The sequence below is a fragment of the Drosophila montana genome, unplaced genomic scaffold (assembly GCF_035044405.1).
Source record: "Drosophila montana isolate Dmon_TW-CO22-7 unplaced genomic scaffold, ASM3504440v1 contig_2081_1, whole genome shotgun sequence".
Classification (NCBI taxonomy): Eukaryota; Metazoa; Arthropoda; class Insecta; order Diptera; family Drosophilidae; genus Drosophila; species Drosophila montana.
The window spans coordinates 1,276,021-1,292,782 of record NW_026996991.1 but is presented as its reverse complement, the minus strand read 5'-3'; the positions used below and the strand labels follow the sequence as shown (position 1 = coordinate 1,292,782).

The window sequence follows — 16,762 nt, the reverse complement described above, 5'->3', positions numbered from 1 at the left end:
ATTGATCTGTCAGCGGCCATTTAATTGGACAAAATACCTGTGCCAGGACCTTTATGTCCAGCCTGTCAGTTACCTGTGCGAGGCAGTGTTTATTTACTTGCGTGTTGCACTGTTTGTTGTGCCTGTTGTACATGTGTCAACACACACACACACACATATATACACACACACCTGATTATCACCTGCAGAAGTGTGGAAATTTTGCGGCGTGCCGAGTGCGCAGCGAGAGAGACGAGCTGAGAGCGAGAGATGCTGATCCTGCCCACATAAACACATATCAGTGTGTGTGTGTGTGTGTGTGTGCGAGTGTGTGTGTGTTGCCATTTGAGGGTGCGGGCTGCGGGCTGCGTGTTGCGTGAGGGTGAGAGCCGCTCGGTCTCTTTGCCATATCCATATCCATATCCATACCCACATTCACATGTGAAGCGTACTCCCAACTTGCTGCGCATTTATTTGCATTGCTTTGAATCAGTTTGTGGCAAACCCTCGACGCGTACGCGCACTTTTTTGAGATCACAGCGAAATCAGAGCCCAGAACGTAGAACCCGTGTGTATACACGTGTGTGTGAGATCTTCCGTGCTTGTATGTGTCTTTTGTTCGCACACCTGAAGAACGATTATAATAATAATAGAAAACAAAAAACATATGTGAAATACAATAATAAAACACGCATATCTAATTTCAACTACCTAATTTGTGTTCACAGTTAAAAGCAAGCGAAATGTTATCGAAAACTAAAAACTGTGTTAATATTATAATAAACTGAGCCAAGTGAATGAAATGCAAATATATGCGAAAACAAATATAATCAGCATATAGATAATCAAAAGAATTTGGAAAGGATATTGCTGAGCATACAACTTCAGAATAGAGATACGTGGATGGTACGTAAGGGACATTAACCAAATCGAAATTTATACATAAACAATATTTTATTATTATTATTAATATAAATAATGTTGGTCTATATCGTCTAGATATATTTTCGAATTTATCTTTGCATTAAAATATATTGCAATAAATATCCATAGCAGTAACAAATATTCGCACACAACAATCTGATTATAAAAACAAGCTTATTTTTCGATAATATGCAAAGTAGGGTTATTTGATAGCCCACCCCAAAAGGGTATGGAATTTATCCGATCTTGAGTTAAGACGTTGACAGTTTAAGGGTGGAAGCACACCTGAATATTCGCAAAGCCAAACTGGTCTTTAGCTTGGATTTTTAGCTTTATTTAGCAATATTTATCCATTTATTCCTCTGCAAACTTGAATCGTTTTAGAGTTCAGACAATCGTAAGAAATTTAAGAAATATAATTAAAATTAAAGGCCTAACCCAACAAAGTACCTTGTGGATTGAACCGTCGTCCTGCTTTTTCTTAAGTTGTCTTATTGACGAAACATCTACCTAGAAATAGAAGAATGACTTGTTTTTTCTTAAATTATTTTTAGTTTTTTTAAACTTCTTAAAGCCCTAACTTTGTGGCATGCCACATTGACAACTCTTTTTTTTTTCTTCTTTTGGGCTTGGGTAAAGCCAGGGACCGCCTTAAGCCCAAATCCGAGTTCTCTGCTAGTAAATCTGACTGACTTACTGCGACATTAATTAAAAGCTCGTGCAAGTCTTCATCTGCTTCTGCCTGCCTCCTACTCTGCTGCACCCACAGGTAGCAAGTGGCATTAAATGTTTTTTGAACTGTGTCGCGTTTGGCAACGCTCGAAAGTAAAATACGCGAGTAAATAAATAAAAAATGTTTGCCGCAGTTACTTTAGTCGCGTCAGTTGCGCACCGCAAATGAGATGCAAGGAAAAAAGATGCCGAATGGCGCTTGCCACATGCCACATGCCACATGCCGCATGCCGCATGCCTGCTAATTGCACATTGTTGCATTCAGACGTGGGTCCTGGCCCAGTTGGCGCCGCATCCTGGCGCAGCAGCATGTGTTAATATGCGGTTTTCGCCAAGTACCCAGCGCCAACTGGCAACCGCTTCAAGACGCAGCAGCAGCAGCGGTTGCAGCCGCAGCTAACGGCAAATAAAAATGTTTATTTACGCCGGGCAAATGTAAAGTTTTTTAATTTTGCATCGCTGGCAATGAAGCTAGTTGGTTTTGGCATTAAGCATTTGGCTAGGATCTCGACTGGCTCTGCTCCTGTGTTTCTCAGGCGTTGTCAGGCAGCTGGCGACTGTTTTTTAAATTCACACACGCAGCGTGCAGCGCCAGGCACGGGCGGGGTAGAGGCACGGCTAGAAGCACGGCACGCCACGCCAGACAGTTGCTGAATTAATTAGATGCCACGCACCGAGATGCGTAAAAAAAGCTCAGAAGAGCACAATGGTTGTCATGCGCATATAAATGGACAAATTTAATGGTAGAAAATGTTCGAAATTCCAAGCATCCTAAGAATTTTGATTTTCTATATAAATAATTTTCAAAATAAATATTAATAATAGAAAAATAATAGAAACTTAAGATCAATTAAAATAAAAATATTCCAGAATAAAAAGAGTTTGTGTTTAAAATTGGAATAAATCAATAGAAATCTCCTTAAATTTATTGATTACTGTTATAATTTATTGATAACTGTTATAATTGCGATATATTTGTATCGATTAACTGTATTTTGGTGTAGAAAAAACAGAGAAGGATCCTTAACTAGATTAGAATATATTCAAATTGACATCTGTTAGATAGAACCTAAAGTTATTGAAAACATCGGATTTAATCAATTGTTGGGACGCTTTCAAGCAAAATTTGTTATATCTGAGTATTCTTCATAAGATTTCTTTAAATTTTAACATCTATTTTAATCATAATTTCCACTTTGCATGCGTCTGTGTGTGTGAGGCTTAGATAAACAAAAACACAGTCGGCGACAGAGGCGCGCAGAACGATAGACAGTCAGACAGACAGACAGACGGGCAAAGCTGCAGGCAGGCGGAATGTGGAGAAGGGCTGGTGGCAGGGGCAGGGGGCAGGGGTAGGCGAGCAGTGAGCCATTATCACACATCACACATCTGCATGTGATATCCTCAAGGATATGCGACACGACACGTACCCGACTCTGATTGCTTCATGTGCGTTTGCTCGTCTTCTTCTTGTTCACTTCTTCTTTTTTGTTGTTCTTGTTAGCTTTTGCTGTGCATTCATTGTTTTGGCTTTTGTTGTGCTTGGGATTTACCGAAAATGTGAGGCATAGGGCGGAGAAAAGATGATATATGCCGCGACTCATTAACATATTATCACAACACATACACGACATGGCATATGTCATGAGTACCCGAGTACACTCGGAGAAAAAAGACCTCAATTAAATATATGTTAAGAGTGGGAACGTTTTACGTTCAATATGTGTATACAGGTTTTCTTCTCTTAACACAAAAATTAAATTTATTTAAGCAAAATATTTACTTTAAGTATGAAGTCCATTACTTCTGTCTCAAAGTTTCGCTCAGTGTAGCAAATCCGAATACATTATGCAACGCATTATGCCTAAGCTTTTGCACATTCGCCTCTAACCTACATCTTTCTTCTTCCTCTTTGCAGCTATCTAGCGTCTCGCAGCAGTTTTGAGGTGCGACACGTGACTTTTGGGGCTGAGCGCAGCTGTAGGTGTACGGGGCATGTTAAAGGACGCCGAGGAGCTGATAAAACGCTGCAAACTGACGTCGCTGCCGCTGGCGCTGCATATGAACGAGTTTGGCCGCCAGGTGGCGCCAGCGCCGCTTGCGTTGCCGCTGCTAGCAAAGCCACCAACAACGCCTCCGGGCATGGTCACGGGCACGAACGGAGCGGGCGCGGATCATCATCAGCATCATACGCATCATCAGATGCCAATGCCGCTGCCAATGCCGATGCCGGCGCCTTCGACGCACAGCCACGCCCATGCATCAATGCACACAACACCGCCCACAACGCCTCCCACGCCGCCAGCTCTGCCGCTGAACATGAGCCAATCGGCGACCACAACGGCAACCACTACGGCCACAGCAGCAGCCGCAGTGGCGGCCACAACGACGCACAGTCCACCTGCCACGCCCACAGCGGTTAGCGCCTCCCTGGCGGCCACACAGGATCATTATAGCCTGCGCTGGAACAACCATCAGAATCACATATTGCGCGCCTTCGACGCCCTGCTGCAGACCAAGACCCTGGTGGATGTGACCCTCGTCTGCGCGGAGACCTCAATACGGGCCCACAAAATGGTTCTGTCCGCCTGCTCGCCCTTCTTCCAGCGCGTCTTCGCCGAGACGCCCTGCAAGCACCCGGTGATCGTGCTGAAGGACTTTCGCGGCTGGGTCGTTCAGGCCATTGTGGACTTCATGTACCGCGGCGAGATCAGCGTGCCCCAGCAGCGCCTCCAGACTCTCATCCAGGCGGGCGAGTCGCTGCAGGTGCGCGGCCTTGTCGAGAGCTCCGTGCCGGAGCACACGCCCACGCCGGCTGCCTCGCCCGACGACTTCAACCTGCTGGACGCCTCCTCACTGCTCTCCTCCAGCTACGAGGACGAGTCGCCCTCGATGGTCAGGCCAGCATCTGGCAAGCTGATTATGCCCAGCCGGCTCTTTGGCAATCCGGCCAGCGCCATGGCGGCGCTTAGTCTGCGCCGCAAGCGGGAACAGGAGTGCGATCGGGAGCCGGAGAGCGATCAAGAGCTGGGTGGCAGTTCGCCCATGCCGCGACGCAAGCAGGCGCGTCCACGGCGACGCTCGGGCGATGTTCCACACGACTTTGCGCTCAACAAACCGGAGTCATCGGAGACGGCGGCGCTGCAAACTGTGATCAAACATGAGCTGCGGGAGGAGCAGGAGCAGGAGCCGGAACAGGAGCAGAGCGAGAAGCGTTCCACAGCGGACGAGGTCATTCCCATGGAGCAGGATGAGCAGCAGTCCCAGCAAACAAATGAGCCCGAAGATGAAGCCGAGCAGCGAGAGCCGGGCGGGCACAGGGAACCGCAGCAGGAGCGCGCGTTACCCCTCATTACGCCCGGCAGCAGCAATCATCAGGCAGAACAGGAGCTCGATGAGGAAGAGGACGAGGATCAGGAGCGGGAGCACGAGCACGAGCACGAGCGAGAGCAGGAGGAGCATGAGCACGAGCACGAGCACGTTCACGACCATGATCAAGATGCGGATGAGGACGAGGACGAGGAGCAGGACATCGAAGAGCTTATACACACGACCAACGAGCTGCGGCGACAGGCGGCAGTTGCCGCCGCCAATGCGGCTGCCATGTCGCCCTGTCCCAGCGACGGGCCCGAGGATCTGTGCACCACCAAAAAGGACAAGCAGGACACCAGCCATGCGCACTCCTCGGACGGCGAGAGCAACAACAACAACAACAACAATAACAGCAGCAAGCTGCAGGACAACAACCAACGCATCATGTTGTCCCTGAAGGACATCAGACAGCTGAACGCGAAGCCCAGCGCCACATCGACGCCCAGCCACACGCCCAACAGCAGCTGCGCGCCGGGCAACAATGGACTTTTATCCTTTCCGCCGCCAGGTATGCGTCCGCACGGCCTGCCCGATAGCCCGCCCTGCCACATGGAGGCGCTGGAGGCGCAAATGCACGCCGCGGCCGCTGCCGCCGTAGCCGCAGCAGGCGCCGGCGAGAATCCGTTTCATCACATGGAACACCAAATGGAAATGTCGCTGGCCGCGGCCGCCGCAGCGGCGGCCATGCACCAGCGTGATCCGCGCGATCTCCGGGAGAGCCGGGAGCAGGCGCTGCAGCGGGAGCACAATGCATTCGCCAGCAATCTTCTGGGGCCCATGGGACTGCCGCCCTTCGGTGGACACAACGGGGCGCCGGGTTCGGGCTGTCCGGGCCAGGCGCCGCACGAACGGCTCGAGGAGAGCATGAATCGGCTAAGCAAGGAGTTTGGTAAGGAGTTCGGCAAGGAGTTTGGCAAGGAGTTTGGCAAAGACTTTGGCAAGGACTTTTGCAAGGAGTTCGCGCCCACCTCGCCCATGAGCCTGCCTGGCCACTATAATCCACAGGACGGACAGCCGCATCCGCCGTCGCCGCTGCCCTTTCCCGGCATGTCCTCGGCGTTGACGCTAACGCCGCCGCACAGTAAGTAGAAAACGCGTTATCTTTGCGAGGTCACTGGGTTAGGCTTCACATCCTGCACATCCTGTTGCTGTCCTAAACAAATTTCGCTCCACCAAAGAGCTTGAAAAAAAAAACAAGCGGAAGTCCTAATAAACGCAGTCCCTGCAGGCAGCTCCCGTTTGCCCAGCTCCTCCTCCTCTGCCCCTGATTGGACTCCTTGACTCTGTGACTCCTTGGCGCACGTACGCTCAAGCGACTCCACTTTTAATAAGCTCGCATGTCCCTTGCCCCACAGCGTGGCAGCCACTCGGCATGCAACATGTGGCCACTGTCGTTGTCGATGTCTCTGTCTCTGTCTCTGTCCCTTCCTCTCTTCCTTCTCCCCTGCCTATCCCTGTCTCCGTTCCTGTCGCTTTGCCGGCGACATCAAAGTGGCACCGACTGCATAAGCATCCTTTTTGCTGAGCTCCTGCAGTCGTTGCCATGGCCAAAGCTGTCGCAAAGCCTTTAAACGCATTAGGGTCGCCCCCGAGTGGGTATTCACACTCTCCAACTGCTTTATTCGTATTTTTTGCGCTGTGTATAACTTAATGCGCTTTTATGGACATTTATGGAAAATATTCTGCACCAACAAGTTCCAAGGAAAGAATGCGGAAAAATCCAGATATGGGATTACATTGGGTTGACCAATATAAATAGAAGAGCTCATCTTTCAACAGTTTTCTTAGTTAAACTTCAATCGAAAACCTTCATCATTCTGCAAATAATACAATATATTGACAGCTTTCCCATGCATGTTCAACCATATCACTTGTAGATTCTCTCATGAAGTGGATAACTCCGTTTTCTGCTCAGTTTCACGCTTGTAATTCCTCCTTTCCCTACTTTTATTTAGCACATATAATTGCATATGACCCTTCTCTGCGGTTCTCGCAGTAGCTTAGCCTTTATCAACTGTAGAGTCGTTCGTAGAGGTAATTACCCCATTTGCTGTTCAACTTCAGTCTTATAAATTCTCCTTTCCCCTTTTTTTGTAGTCTATTTTCCTCACTTCCACATATATGTTCATACGACCTCTCTCTCTGCGATTCTCACACTAGTTGTGCCCAACATAACTGGAATTTCAAAGAATTTCTTCATATATTCACATTTAGATTGTTTTTGCCAAGTCACAAAGTTATGCGCTGCGGCTTAAAGCTATTACCCACTCATGCCCCTTGAAACCCCGCTAAACCACTTCCCCCATTCATTTTCATTCCTAATTAAGTCATAAACAATTTTTGCTAGTTGACAACTCATAAGATATATTGAAATGAACTGAAAACTGAAATGTGACAAACTGAGCTGCAAGTGCGCCTCTAATAATTTGACAGTTTAGTTATTGCAACCCCTCCCCCCTGCCCCCTTGCTATACCCCTGTCGGCAACTCAGCAACTTTGCCTACGACTAGGCGGCAGTTGGGCGCTGCATTTGCGGTTGGTGCAAAGTTGCAAAGTTGGAGTTGCAGTCGAAATAAATTCAATTGCGGTTTATATATGATTTTTTGTATATTTATGTCACCCGAGGCAGAAGGAGAGACACACACAACCAAAGGTGCAAAAGGGGGGTGCTGAGAAGGGGTTGCACGTTGCGTGCAGAGCGCTAGAAATTTATGTTGTGTCTTTGGCAACATGTGAAGCAATGTGTGTGTTTATGTGTGTGCTTGCAATTCTCTCAGTCGCTGCGAGTTCAAACTGTCGGCAGACGTTTAGTGAAATGACTTTTAAGTTGCCAAACAGCACACAGACAACTGCCACGCCTCCTCAACCCTACACACACACACACACAGGGTGTGTGTTGCACGTTGTGTTTGTGTTTAAAGTATGCCACACGGTGCTGCAGCGACTTAAACCTTTTGGCAAACAACTTTGGCAGCGTCGGCGGCATAAATAAAAATACAGAGTCCTGTGTGTCGAGACCTGAATCCTGATTCCTCGCAGTCCTCGTCATGCTTCTGCTCGTCCTCGTCGTCGCTTCCCTTTTCGTATAAAACTTTGCATATAAGTCGCGCGATATTCATATTAATAATATCCGTTTGGGGAGTCCAGCCCCCCTTTGGCCCCAGCGCCAAATGCAGACCTCAAACTCGGTCTCTGACAGGCGCGACGCGCACACAGGATATAAAATAAATTAAGGCACAAAAATACAAAAATATGAAAAATTGTACGAAAATACCGAGTCGCAGGAAGCGCAATACCTTTTAATGCGACAAAAATTTCAGCCAACATATCAGGGCAATGCAAAGCTATGATGGGAAGATGGTTGACTTAAGGGTAGGGGGGGGTGGGTTGTACATCATCCCAAACGAAGGGGGGTCATACGACCAGCTCGCTAACTACTGCATAAACAGGCTGCAGGCAATGAATGCCAGCCAAGGATACAAGAAAGAAGCCTCGACTTGGCAAAGAAATGCAAAAGGAAGTATTACACACAAAGCAAGTCGACTAAAATATTCTCTTACTTAAGAAGTATCTTATAATGAGAACGATATATTGTCAGCTAGAAAAAATGGAGTATAATAGAATAGAAAGAGAGAGTGAGAGAGAGAGAGAGAGAGAGAGAGAGAGAGAGAGAGAGAGAGAGTGTGAGAGAGAGAGAAAGAGAGAGAGATGTGTTGGTATCTATAAGGATCAGCGCCAACTCGAGCAGATTAAGGAGCAAAACCAAAGTCTTGAGAAAGTATAGATAAATCCAGGAATTTTCTGAATATATTTTAGATATACATACAGAGAGTTTCTTCCAATACTTTTATGAAGTTTTGAATCATTAGAGATATACAGCAAAAAGTCTTTTAATCAGTTTGTTCTTTGGATTCCTAAATGCACTCTCAAACAATCCCTTTTTGTAGTCATTACTTTGACAAGCGTCAACTCAACAAATGTATATTATTAATGTTTCATTTCATGAATCTCTTAGCTCTCAAATTTATATAAATGTTACATAACCCTTGACATAGTCCTTATACCCTTCATTGTTTACCCTACACTCACTCTCTCTGTGGGCAAACAGAAGCGTTGCAGACAGCCGCAGAAAAAGATTTACCAACGTTTTGCCGTATGAAGAATGTGATTTATTTTTTTGCGAGCCGCATTTCGGCGTGAAAATCATTGAACTAATAGCATGTGACGTGTATGCGCGTGTGTGTGTGTGTGTGTGTACAAGTCAGTGGCTGTCTTGTTCTAGAACCCTTGAGAAAAGACGTGAAAAGAAATCCGCACTAATTTCGCCAGGCAAAGCAGAGACTTGCTTTGATTCTAAGAAGGATAAGAGGAGGAGGTGGAGCATAGCGAAAGAAACGCATATTACGTATACGCAGCGTGTTGTAATGTCTTGAATACTCGAGCAGAGCGCGTCGCAAACAATGCGCGCTCGTTATTTGTGTCATTATGCAGCAGATACACAGTCTTTAGATACAGATACAAATATGTATATTTCCCCTACACGCCCTCATTTATTCATATGCGACTACAATGTGCGAGTATACGTGTGTGCGGGTGGGGGTGTGGCTGTGTGTTGTGTCTTGAGTTCGCATTCGCGTACTTATGAAATCATTCAGCACAATGTCAATGTTATGCGTTATCCCCCACTCACACACACACACACACACACACACACATAAATACACCCACCTGCTTTGGCTTTCTGTGCACATCCTTTAGATCCTTTTTCAGTGCCTTTCTCGTCGTCGCCGCCTCATCAGCGCTTCAATTGTTTCACTCATGTGAAGAAGTGCACTCGAAGCGTAAATTATTAATCGAATAATGACGTTCCATTGTTTACCATCCACATCCACTTCTGGAGCCCAGATGCACTCTCAATTGGCATAGTCTTGGGGTCTGCCCGTCTCGGAGGTACGTGTTCGTGTTCGTGTTTGTGTCTATTCCATTGTTAGTTGGGCATTCACTGAGCTGGAAAATGAGTCGCTTATGGAAACATTTGCAATTGCAATAAGTTTTATATAAAGGCAAATTGTAGGCAACTTATAAATAAGCAAGTTTTGCTCGTTTAATATTTCTTATAACAGATATCAAAGCTGATGAGCCAAAGACTTGAGCTTGATTTAAGTAACTCTTTGCTAACCTATCATCATTTCTTTTCTCTCTGCTCTACAGTGTTTGGCCTGGACTCGCCGCTTGGCCTATTTCCGCCCGGCATTGATCCTGGCAAACTCTACAATCCGCTAATGGAAATGAGCGATCCACGCGATATGCCCGGCGGTCCGCCGCCGTTTCTCAAAAAGAAAAGTAAGTAGCCATAAAAAAAAAGCCCCCTGCACATCTCGCGTAGTACGTGAAAAACAAACAGCTAATTAACCTCTGAGCGTTAACTTCGAACCCAATAAAAACAAAAGCAGAAGAAGAAAAATCATACAACGAGAAAGGTTGAAAATCCATTCAACATGATTGCCATGTCGATCACTTTGCAGTCGGTGCTGCCGTTGCCGGCGTCTCCCTGAAACCTTATACAATACCTTATACCTTATGCCGTTTCGTGCCTTACTTCACACCTGACTGATTGATCTCTCGCTGATGGTTTTTCTTTTTACTGTGTTCAGCCAAAAGTTGCTGCACTTTTGATCACGTCGCCGAGCTTGGGCAATAGCAACAAACACTTTAGTAGGTGTCTGGTCTTTAGCCTTAGATCGGCGATCGGTAAATATCAGTGGCCATAAAGTTAGACAAAAGATCAGCTGTAATCGCTGGGGTATATTAGTTATGGATCGCTATTAATATAGATCTGTTTGTGATCTGTAGGGAATATTAGCTAAAATTGCTGTGATCTTGTATAGTTTAAAGTGGACTCTAAAACTTATCCGATCCTTAGTTTAAGATTACCTAAATGAACCTAAGATCGATGATCAGCACATGTCAGTTTACCTTAAAGTAAAATACAATAATTGCTGATCATACTTAAGACCAATTAAAGTGATCTGATCAACACTTATGAAAGATCAGCTGTGATCAGTTGAGAATCGCGATCTAAGCCAAGATAAGTAAATATCAATGAAAGATCTTTATTAACTTAGAGCACATTCTTTGTATTTACAAGATCTTTTTGTAAGTGATCTATAAACCTTGATATTCTCAGAAAAAATCGACTGATCGCCGATCGCTGATCTCCCCCTTTGCCAGATTGAAACACACACCAAAAAAAAAAAAGCACACTGAATTGCAATGCGTGCTCATTTCCTTTTAGCATTCTACCCTCCATCCAGCCCTGCTCTTCACATTCAGCAGCACTCTTGATCAGTCGAGACGCGATCACTCGTGCGATCATGTGAGGCGGCAAATTTGTTTTTGTGGTTTTCCTGTGCAGCTCAACTGGGCTGGCACTTCGAAGCGTTGTTTGTTTCTTCAATGGATCAACATGTGCACCTATGCATATCGTAAACGTCGTTTTTTCTTACTCTCTCAACCTGTATAGCTCTTGATTGACAAATAGTCAGCTCCATAAACGCAGTCGTTTTTTTTTATTTCAAATGCAAGTGAAACCTCAGAAAGTTAATGAAGTTTTTCTGTGTGGGGAAATAATATATATCTATAATATATACAAAATGTGGTTCAGAAATCAATTATCTATTTCCTTGATTGTCATGTGATTGACAAATGAGTGCACAAAGAGCGAGAGAGGGAAAAGGGGGAAAAAGGAGTGAAAGGGGGCATTTGCTCGATGATTGTTAGCTTACGGTTTGAGCCATGTGAGCAACGCGTTTTGACAGCTCATTTGACAGTTGGCCTCGCGTTGATGGGTTAAGTGCTTGGCCAGCGCTTTTATGAATGAAAGATTGGCTCCGAGCTCAAGTGATCTCCGGAATGATCTCTTAAATGCAGCAGGCGCCAGGCTGCAGGGCTAAGTGAAATATAGAGGGATTTGTTGGGATTACAAACCTTTGGGCTTACGTGTTTGGAGTTCGGAGATACGAATGAATTTTGAATAATCTAAAAAGTTTGTCAATTTTGAACTAATGCGCTGGTTTGATTGAGATTTCGGGTTCGAACCGCTTCGGTTCTTGGCCAGTTTGAGCTTTGATTTTGATCTACTTGCTTTACATTTATAGCGATCTGTTGTAACTGTTGAAATCTGGCTGATCTTTCCACTTCATTTCGCACACACTTTCAACCCGATCACATTTAATTGCTTAATTTTCTCATCAATAGCCGCAGTTACAGCGAGTCGTGATCAGATGTTTGGCATGCCAAAAGCGAAATGCCACAACAAAGCTCGTATCTGAGCCGATCTTCGGGCAGCTCATCTCCGAGCCCGGAGACTCCTACGACTCATCCCGACCATGACAATCGCTGTTTAAATTACAACAATGTGAAACAGTAAATAAAACTGTGCTAAAAAGCGCAAATCTGGCGTATACCACGATATTCTTTATTGCGAATCTGGCAAACGGGTTTTGTTCAGCTCTCTTTCTTTTCTGTTTTTTTTTTTTGGCCAGCTTTGATAAGAATCAAGCACTTGGCTCAAACCGGCAACGTTGCATGGGCTATACCTCAGGCAGGGCGAGGGGGGGGGGGGGGGGGCTATCACATTTCTAGGGCCTGTGCATTCGTAGTATTCGTGTGGGTGTGATTAACTGATTTGTTCACATTCATTTGTTCATTTTTCGATTGTTTTTTTTTCTTTGCTTCTCTCAACTATCTCTCTCGCTCTCTCTCTGTCACTGTCTCTGCCCCTCTCCGCCGTCAGTTGTTTGTGTCTGAAAACGTGATTTGCGATTTGTAACAAATTCAAATTTCATTTTGTCGGTTGTGAGGTGGGGCGTGGCGGGGGTCAGAGACAAGCGGGTTGTCTGCAGACTGCAGAGGTACCTTATTAGAACCCAGCAATAACAACGTCAACAACAACAACAACTCGAGAGTCTCAACAATTGCATTTTTGCACTCGGATTCTGCCTCTTGTTCTTGTTGCAGTCAGTTCATCGGAATAAAAGGTCAGACCTACGTTTTGACCCTTGTGCAAATATAAATTGTGTCAACGGCAGAAATAACAAGCACAAAACAAATAACAATTGTGTTGTATAAGAAATTTTGCTTAAATGCGATTAGAACTAATAAGCTGGCTCTACTAAGCGCAAGGGTCCAAGTACTTCAGGCTTAGAGTGTACACAATTAAAGTTTTTACTTAAATAGAAAATAATTTAATGTTTGAATATAAAGATAATATTCAAGTTTATTTTTTGAACGTTTTTTAATTCTTGTGAATATTTCGGAGCTTGGGCAGCTTGAGGTCAAGTTATTTTCAGCTTTCTATTATTCACCTTCGACAACATGAAGTTCTTAACTTTTAAATATTATCGAAAGGTTCTTCATGAGATAATTTACTTATTGAAGATCTAAACCGAGCAAAGATTATTAATAATAAATCACAAATAAATTTTAAACCTTTATTCAAGACCTCGTGATTTTTTGCAGCGTTTAACGTGGAGTTCTTAACTTAAGATTTAAGTATCCTCAACCTTGGAATAATTATATATAAGAAAAACATGCATATAATTTCTTTTAATATTCAAATAATTTTTGCTTAGTTTTTCACTTTTAAACATTCCCTGGAAACATCTATCTACAATATTCATGGATATCAATTTATTTAAAAGCCTCGGTCTTAATACTTTTTGTCTAAAATGCTCTCATGTCATAAATATCGAGCCACATTTATTTCATTTCATTTAAAGAAAATCTAGCTATCGGCCACATTCGGCAAGAAAATTTCATATTATCAGGCAAAAGGCAAAAGAAAAGCTGCAATAAACTGTAAATTATCGCAGACTGCAAATTTGGCCACATATAAGTGCGACTGGGCCAAGAGCAGAGATTCGACATGGTCGCCCCCAAGAGCTTTATCCAGCACGTTGTTGTCTCCAACTCAAAGTTGTTGTTGTTGTTGTCGATTGGCTGATCGGGCCAGCTGAACCTGTGGCTGCAACTCTCTCGTTGTGGGGCTGGTCGATATCTTTGGATCTAAATTGAGTTTTAGCGGCGCATGTGACGAGGCTCCATGCTCGTAATTTGCATATGGAAGGTCGGGCGAGGCACTGGCTCGAGCTCAGGCTTTTGGGTATGGGAACCACCACAGCGTTCGCTTTTTGTAGGTGCCACATGCAACAACAACAACTGCAGCAACAACCAGAAAGATTGCTCTACAGAGTGTGCACGACTAAGACATATCCTAAGCCCTATACAAAAAATGTATTTTTATATAAATGTGTGTTTAATGTGCGATTATAGCACAACTTTGAGGACTAAGAGATGGAATTTAGTGATTTGGAAAAAAGTGTTCAGCTATGGGCAGAATAGCGTCAGGTTTTCGAAAAGTGAAATAATCCTGCAAAAACATGCCAAATTTAGTGTCTATATCTTTAATTCTTTGAGATAAGCTCAAAAACCTTAACCTGATAATCGATATTTATCGATTTCGAGCAACTGCAGCGACTTCTCGCACTTAGAGTCTCTGAGAACAAATCGGATATAGCTAACATAGACATAAGAACTTTGATGGGGCTTCAGTGTTCATTATACCCCTTTTGGGCACTGTAAATGCGTACAGGGTATAGCAACAGGCACAACAGGGTGTGTATGAGCTGTAGGCAACTGCAGACAATGGGCAAATCTTTCAGCGAAATTGTCTAGGCCGCATATGGGCCACGTAGATTGAAACATTAGCTGATGGTCGCCGCGAGATAACCCGATGAAGTCTACAGTGGAGCTCCGAAAGTAGCTCAGGTGCCTTTGCCACAGCACTAATCAATCTCTTCTCTCTCTCTCTCTCTCTCCTTGCAGTGCCACGTCCCAAGGGACAGCATTCGGCGCCACGCGGCGGTCCACCGCGCTCGTGGACCAACACGGAGCTAACGGAGGCACTGCAGCACGTGTGGAACAAGAAGATGACCACGTCGCAGGCCTCGCGCATCTTCGGCATACCCTACAACTCGCTCCTCATGTACGTGCGGGGCAAGTATGGCAAGAGTCTGAAGCTGGAGCAGCTGCGCAAGGACTGCATCAGCGGACCGCCCATCGAGATGCTGCAGATGGGCATCAGCGGCGGCGGAGGCAGCTCCAAGAGCGAGAAGAAGGAGCGCAAGGAAAAGGACAAGGAGAAGAATGCCAATGCCAATTCGGGCGCCAACAATGGCTCTTCCGGTGGCAACGGCAATGGTAATGGTGGTGGCGGTGGTGGTCCGCCCATGCCACATCCCAGCGATTTGGCTGGACTGGGTCCGCTCGACTTGGAGCTGGGCTTGCCGCTGGGTCCGCCCGCTGGTCCGCGCAGCGGCAGCTCCGAGCCAGATCTGCTGGGCGGACCCAATGCACTGTTCAATCCCTTCAATCCGCAAGGCTTCTATCCGGACTTTTCCGGCGGCTTTCCGGGCCTGCCGCTCAGCATGCTGAACCTGCTGCCGCCAGCGGAGCGCCACCATGCGGCGGTGGCCATGCACCATCTGGGCGTCAGCATGGACGAGGACTGCAAGTCGGTGGGCTCTAAGCAGTCCTCCTCGCTGGACGATGACTTCGCCGCCGGCCTGCCGCTGGCCCTGGAGCAGCGCCGCCACAGCGAGCTGTCCAGTAATGGGGCGACGCTGGCGCAGGCGAATGGCGGGGCGCAGGATTGAAATATGTGGCGGGATTGGGCTGCCAACCCAATGTTCTTCCCGCCCTACGAGCTGGATGCGGCTGCAGCTGCGCACTCGCACTCGCACTCGTCCCCACCCCCGCCGCCGCCACCCCCGCACCACGGCTGTCGCGACTTCAACTTCAACCCGAGCCTGTTCATGGCGCGCCGCAAGCTGAAGCGCTACCGGGCCAAGCGCGTGCACATGCAGCTCCATCCGCCGGGTGTGGCAACAGTGGCAGGGGGTGCGGGGCCATCGTCGCAGCCGCCCCCGGCACGCCCCGCGCTGCCGCCTCCGCTGCGCACATAACTCTGGCCAAGCGAAAGCATTTTCCAACTGTGAAAACCGATTGCAATATGTTTATAAATGAATTAATTAATGTAATTAAGCGAATAATTTAATGATCATTTAATTCACGCACTCAAGACAATATTTGATTTATGATTAACAATTTAGTATATATAGTTTATGTTTCATTAATTTTTGTATATTTTGCTGGTGCTTTTAGTTCCTATTCCCAATTATAATTTCGTGTTTTTTGTTTGGGTTTAATTATTATTAATTTTAAGCTAAGTAACTGAATATGACAAAGCTTACAAAGCATTTGAGGCAATACATGAAATCTTTAAACTTAAAACTGAGCACTTAACCTAATTTAAAGTATTATTAATTATTATATATTAATTATTAATTGATTATTGATTATTAATTGTATTATGTATGTATGTAAGTATGTGTAATTCAGCAAGTATATAATCAAAACGAAGTTTACGGCAAGCTATAATTAAGAGAAATCTGTAAATACGACGCAAACATAACCAAAACCAATCAGCATTAGGGGTATTCAGTTCAGTTGCTGGCCAAAACGATATACCGATATTTATCGCCGCAACTGGACACAATTAGCGAAAACAAAAGAAAAGAAATAGAAATCATTTATAACGTAACAACATAAATTAGTAGTATTGATCTATGGATATATATATATATATTAACGATGACTGTACCAAAATTTTTAATGTTATCCTATGAACCAGCGG

At 45.4% G+C, this 16,762-nt stretch overlaps 1 protein-coding gene across 1 annotated transcript; it reads left to right on the top strand.

Annotated features, from left to right (window-relative positions):
* Positions 1-723: 723 nt before the first annotated feature.
* lov (jim lovell) lies at positions 724-15,858 on the top strand. The gene is made up of 4 exons (XM_064680068.1): positions 724-885; positions 3,554-6,088; positions 10,219-10,350; positions 14,893-15,858. The coding sequence occupies exons 2-4, from the start codon at positions 3,631-3,633 to the stop codon at positions 15,720-15,722; spliced, it is 3,420 nt and encodes a 1,139-aa protein (XP_064536138.1). The 5' UTR covers positions 724-885; positions 3,554-3,630; the 3' UTR covers positions 15,723-15,858.
* The last annotated feature ends 904 nt before the right edge of the window (positions 15,859-16,762 follow it).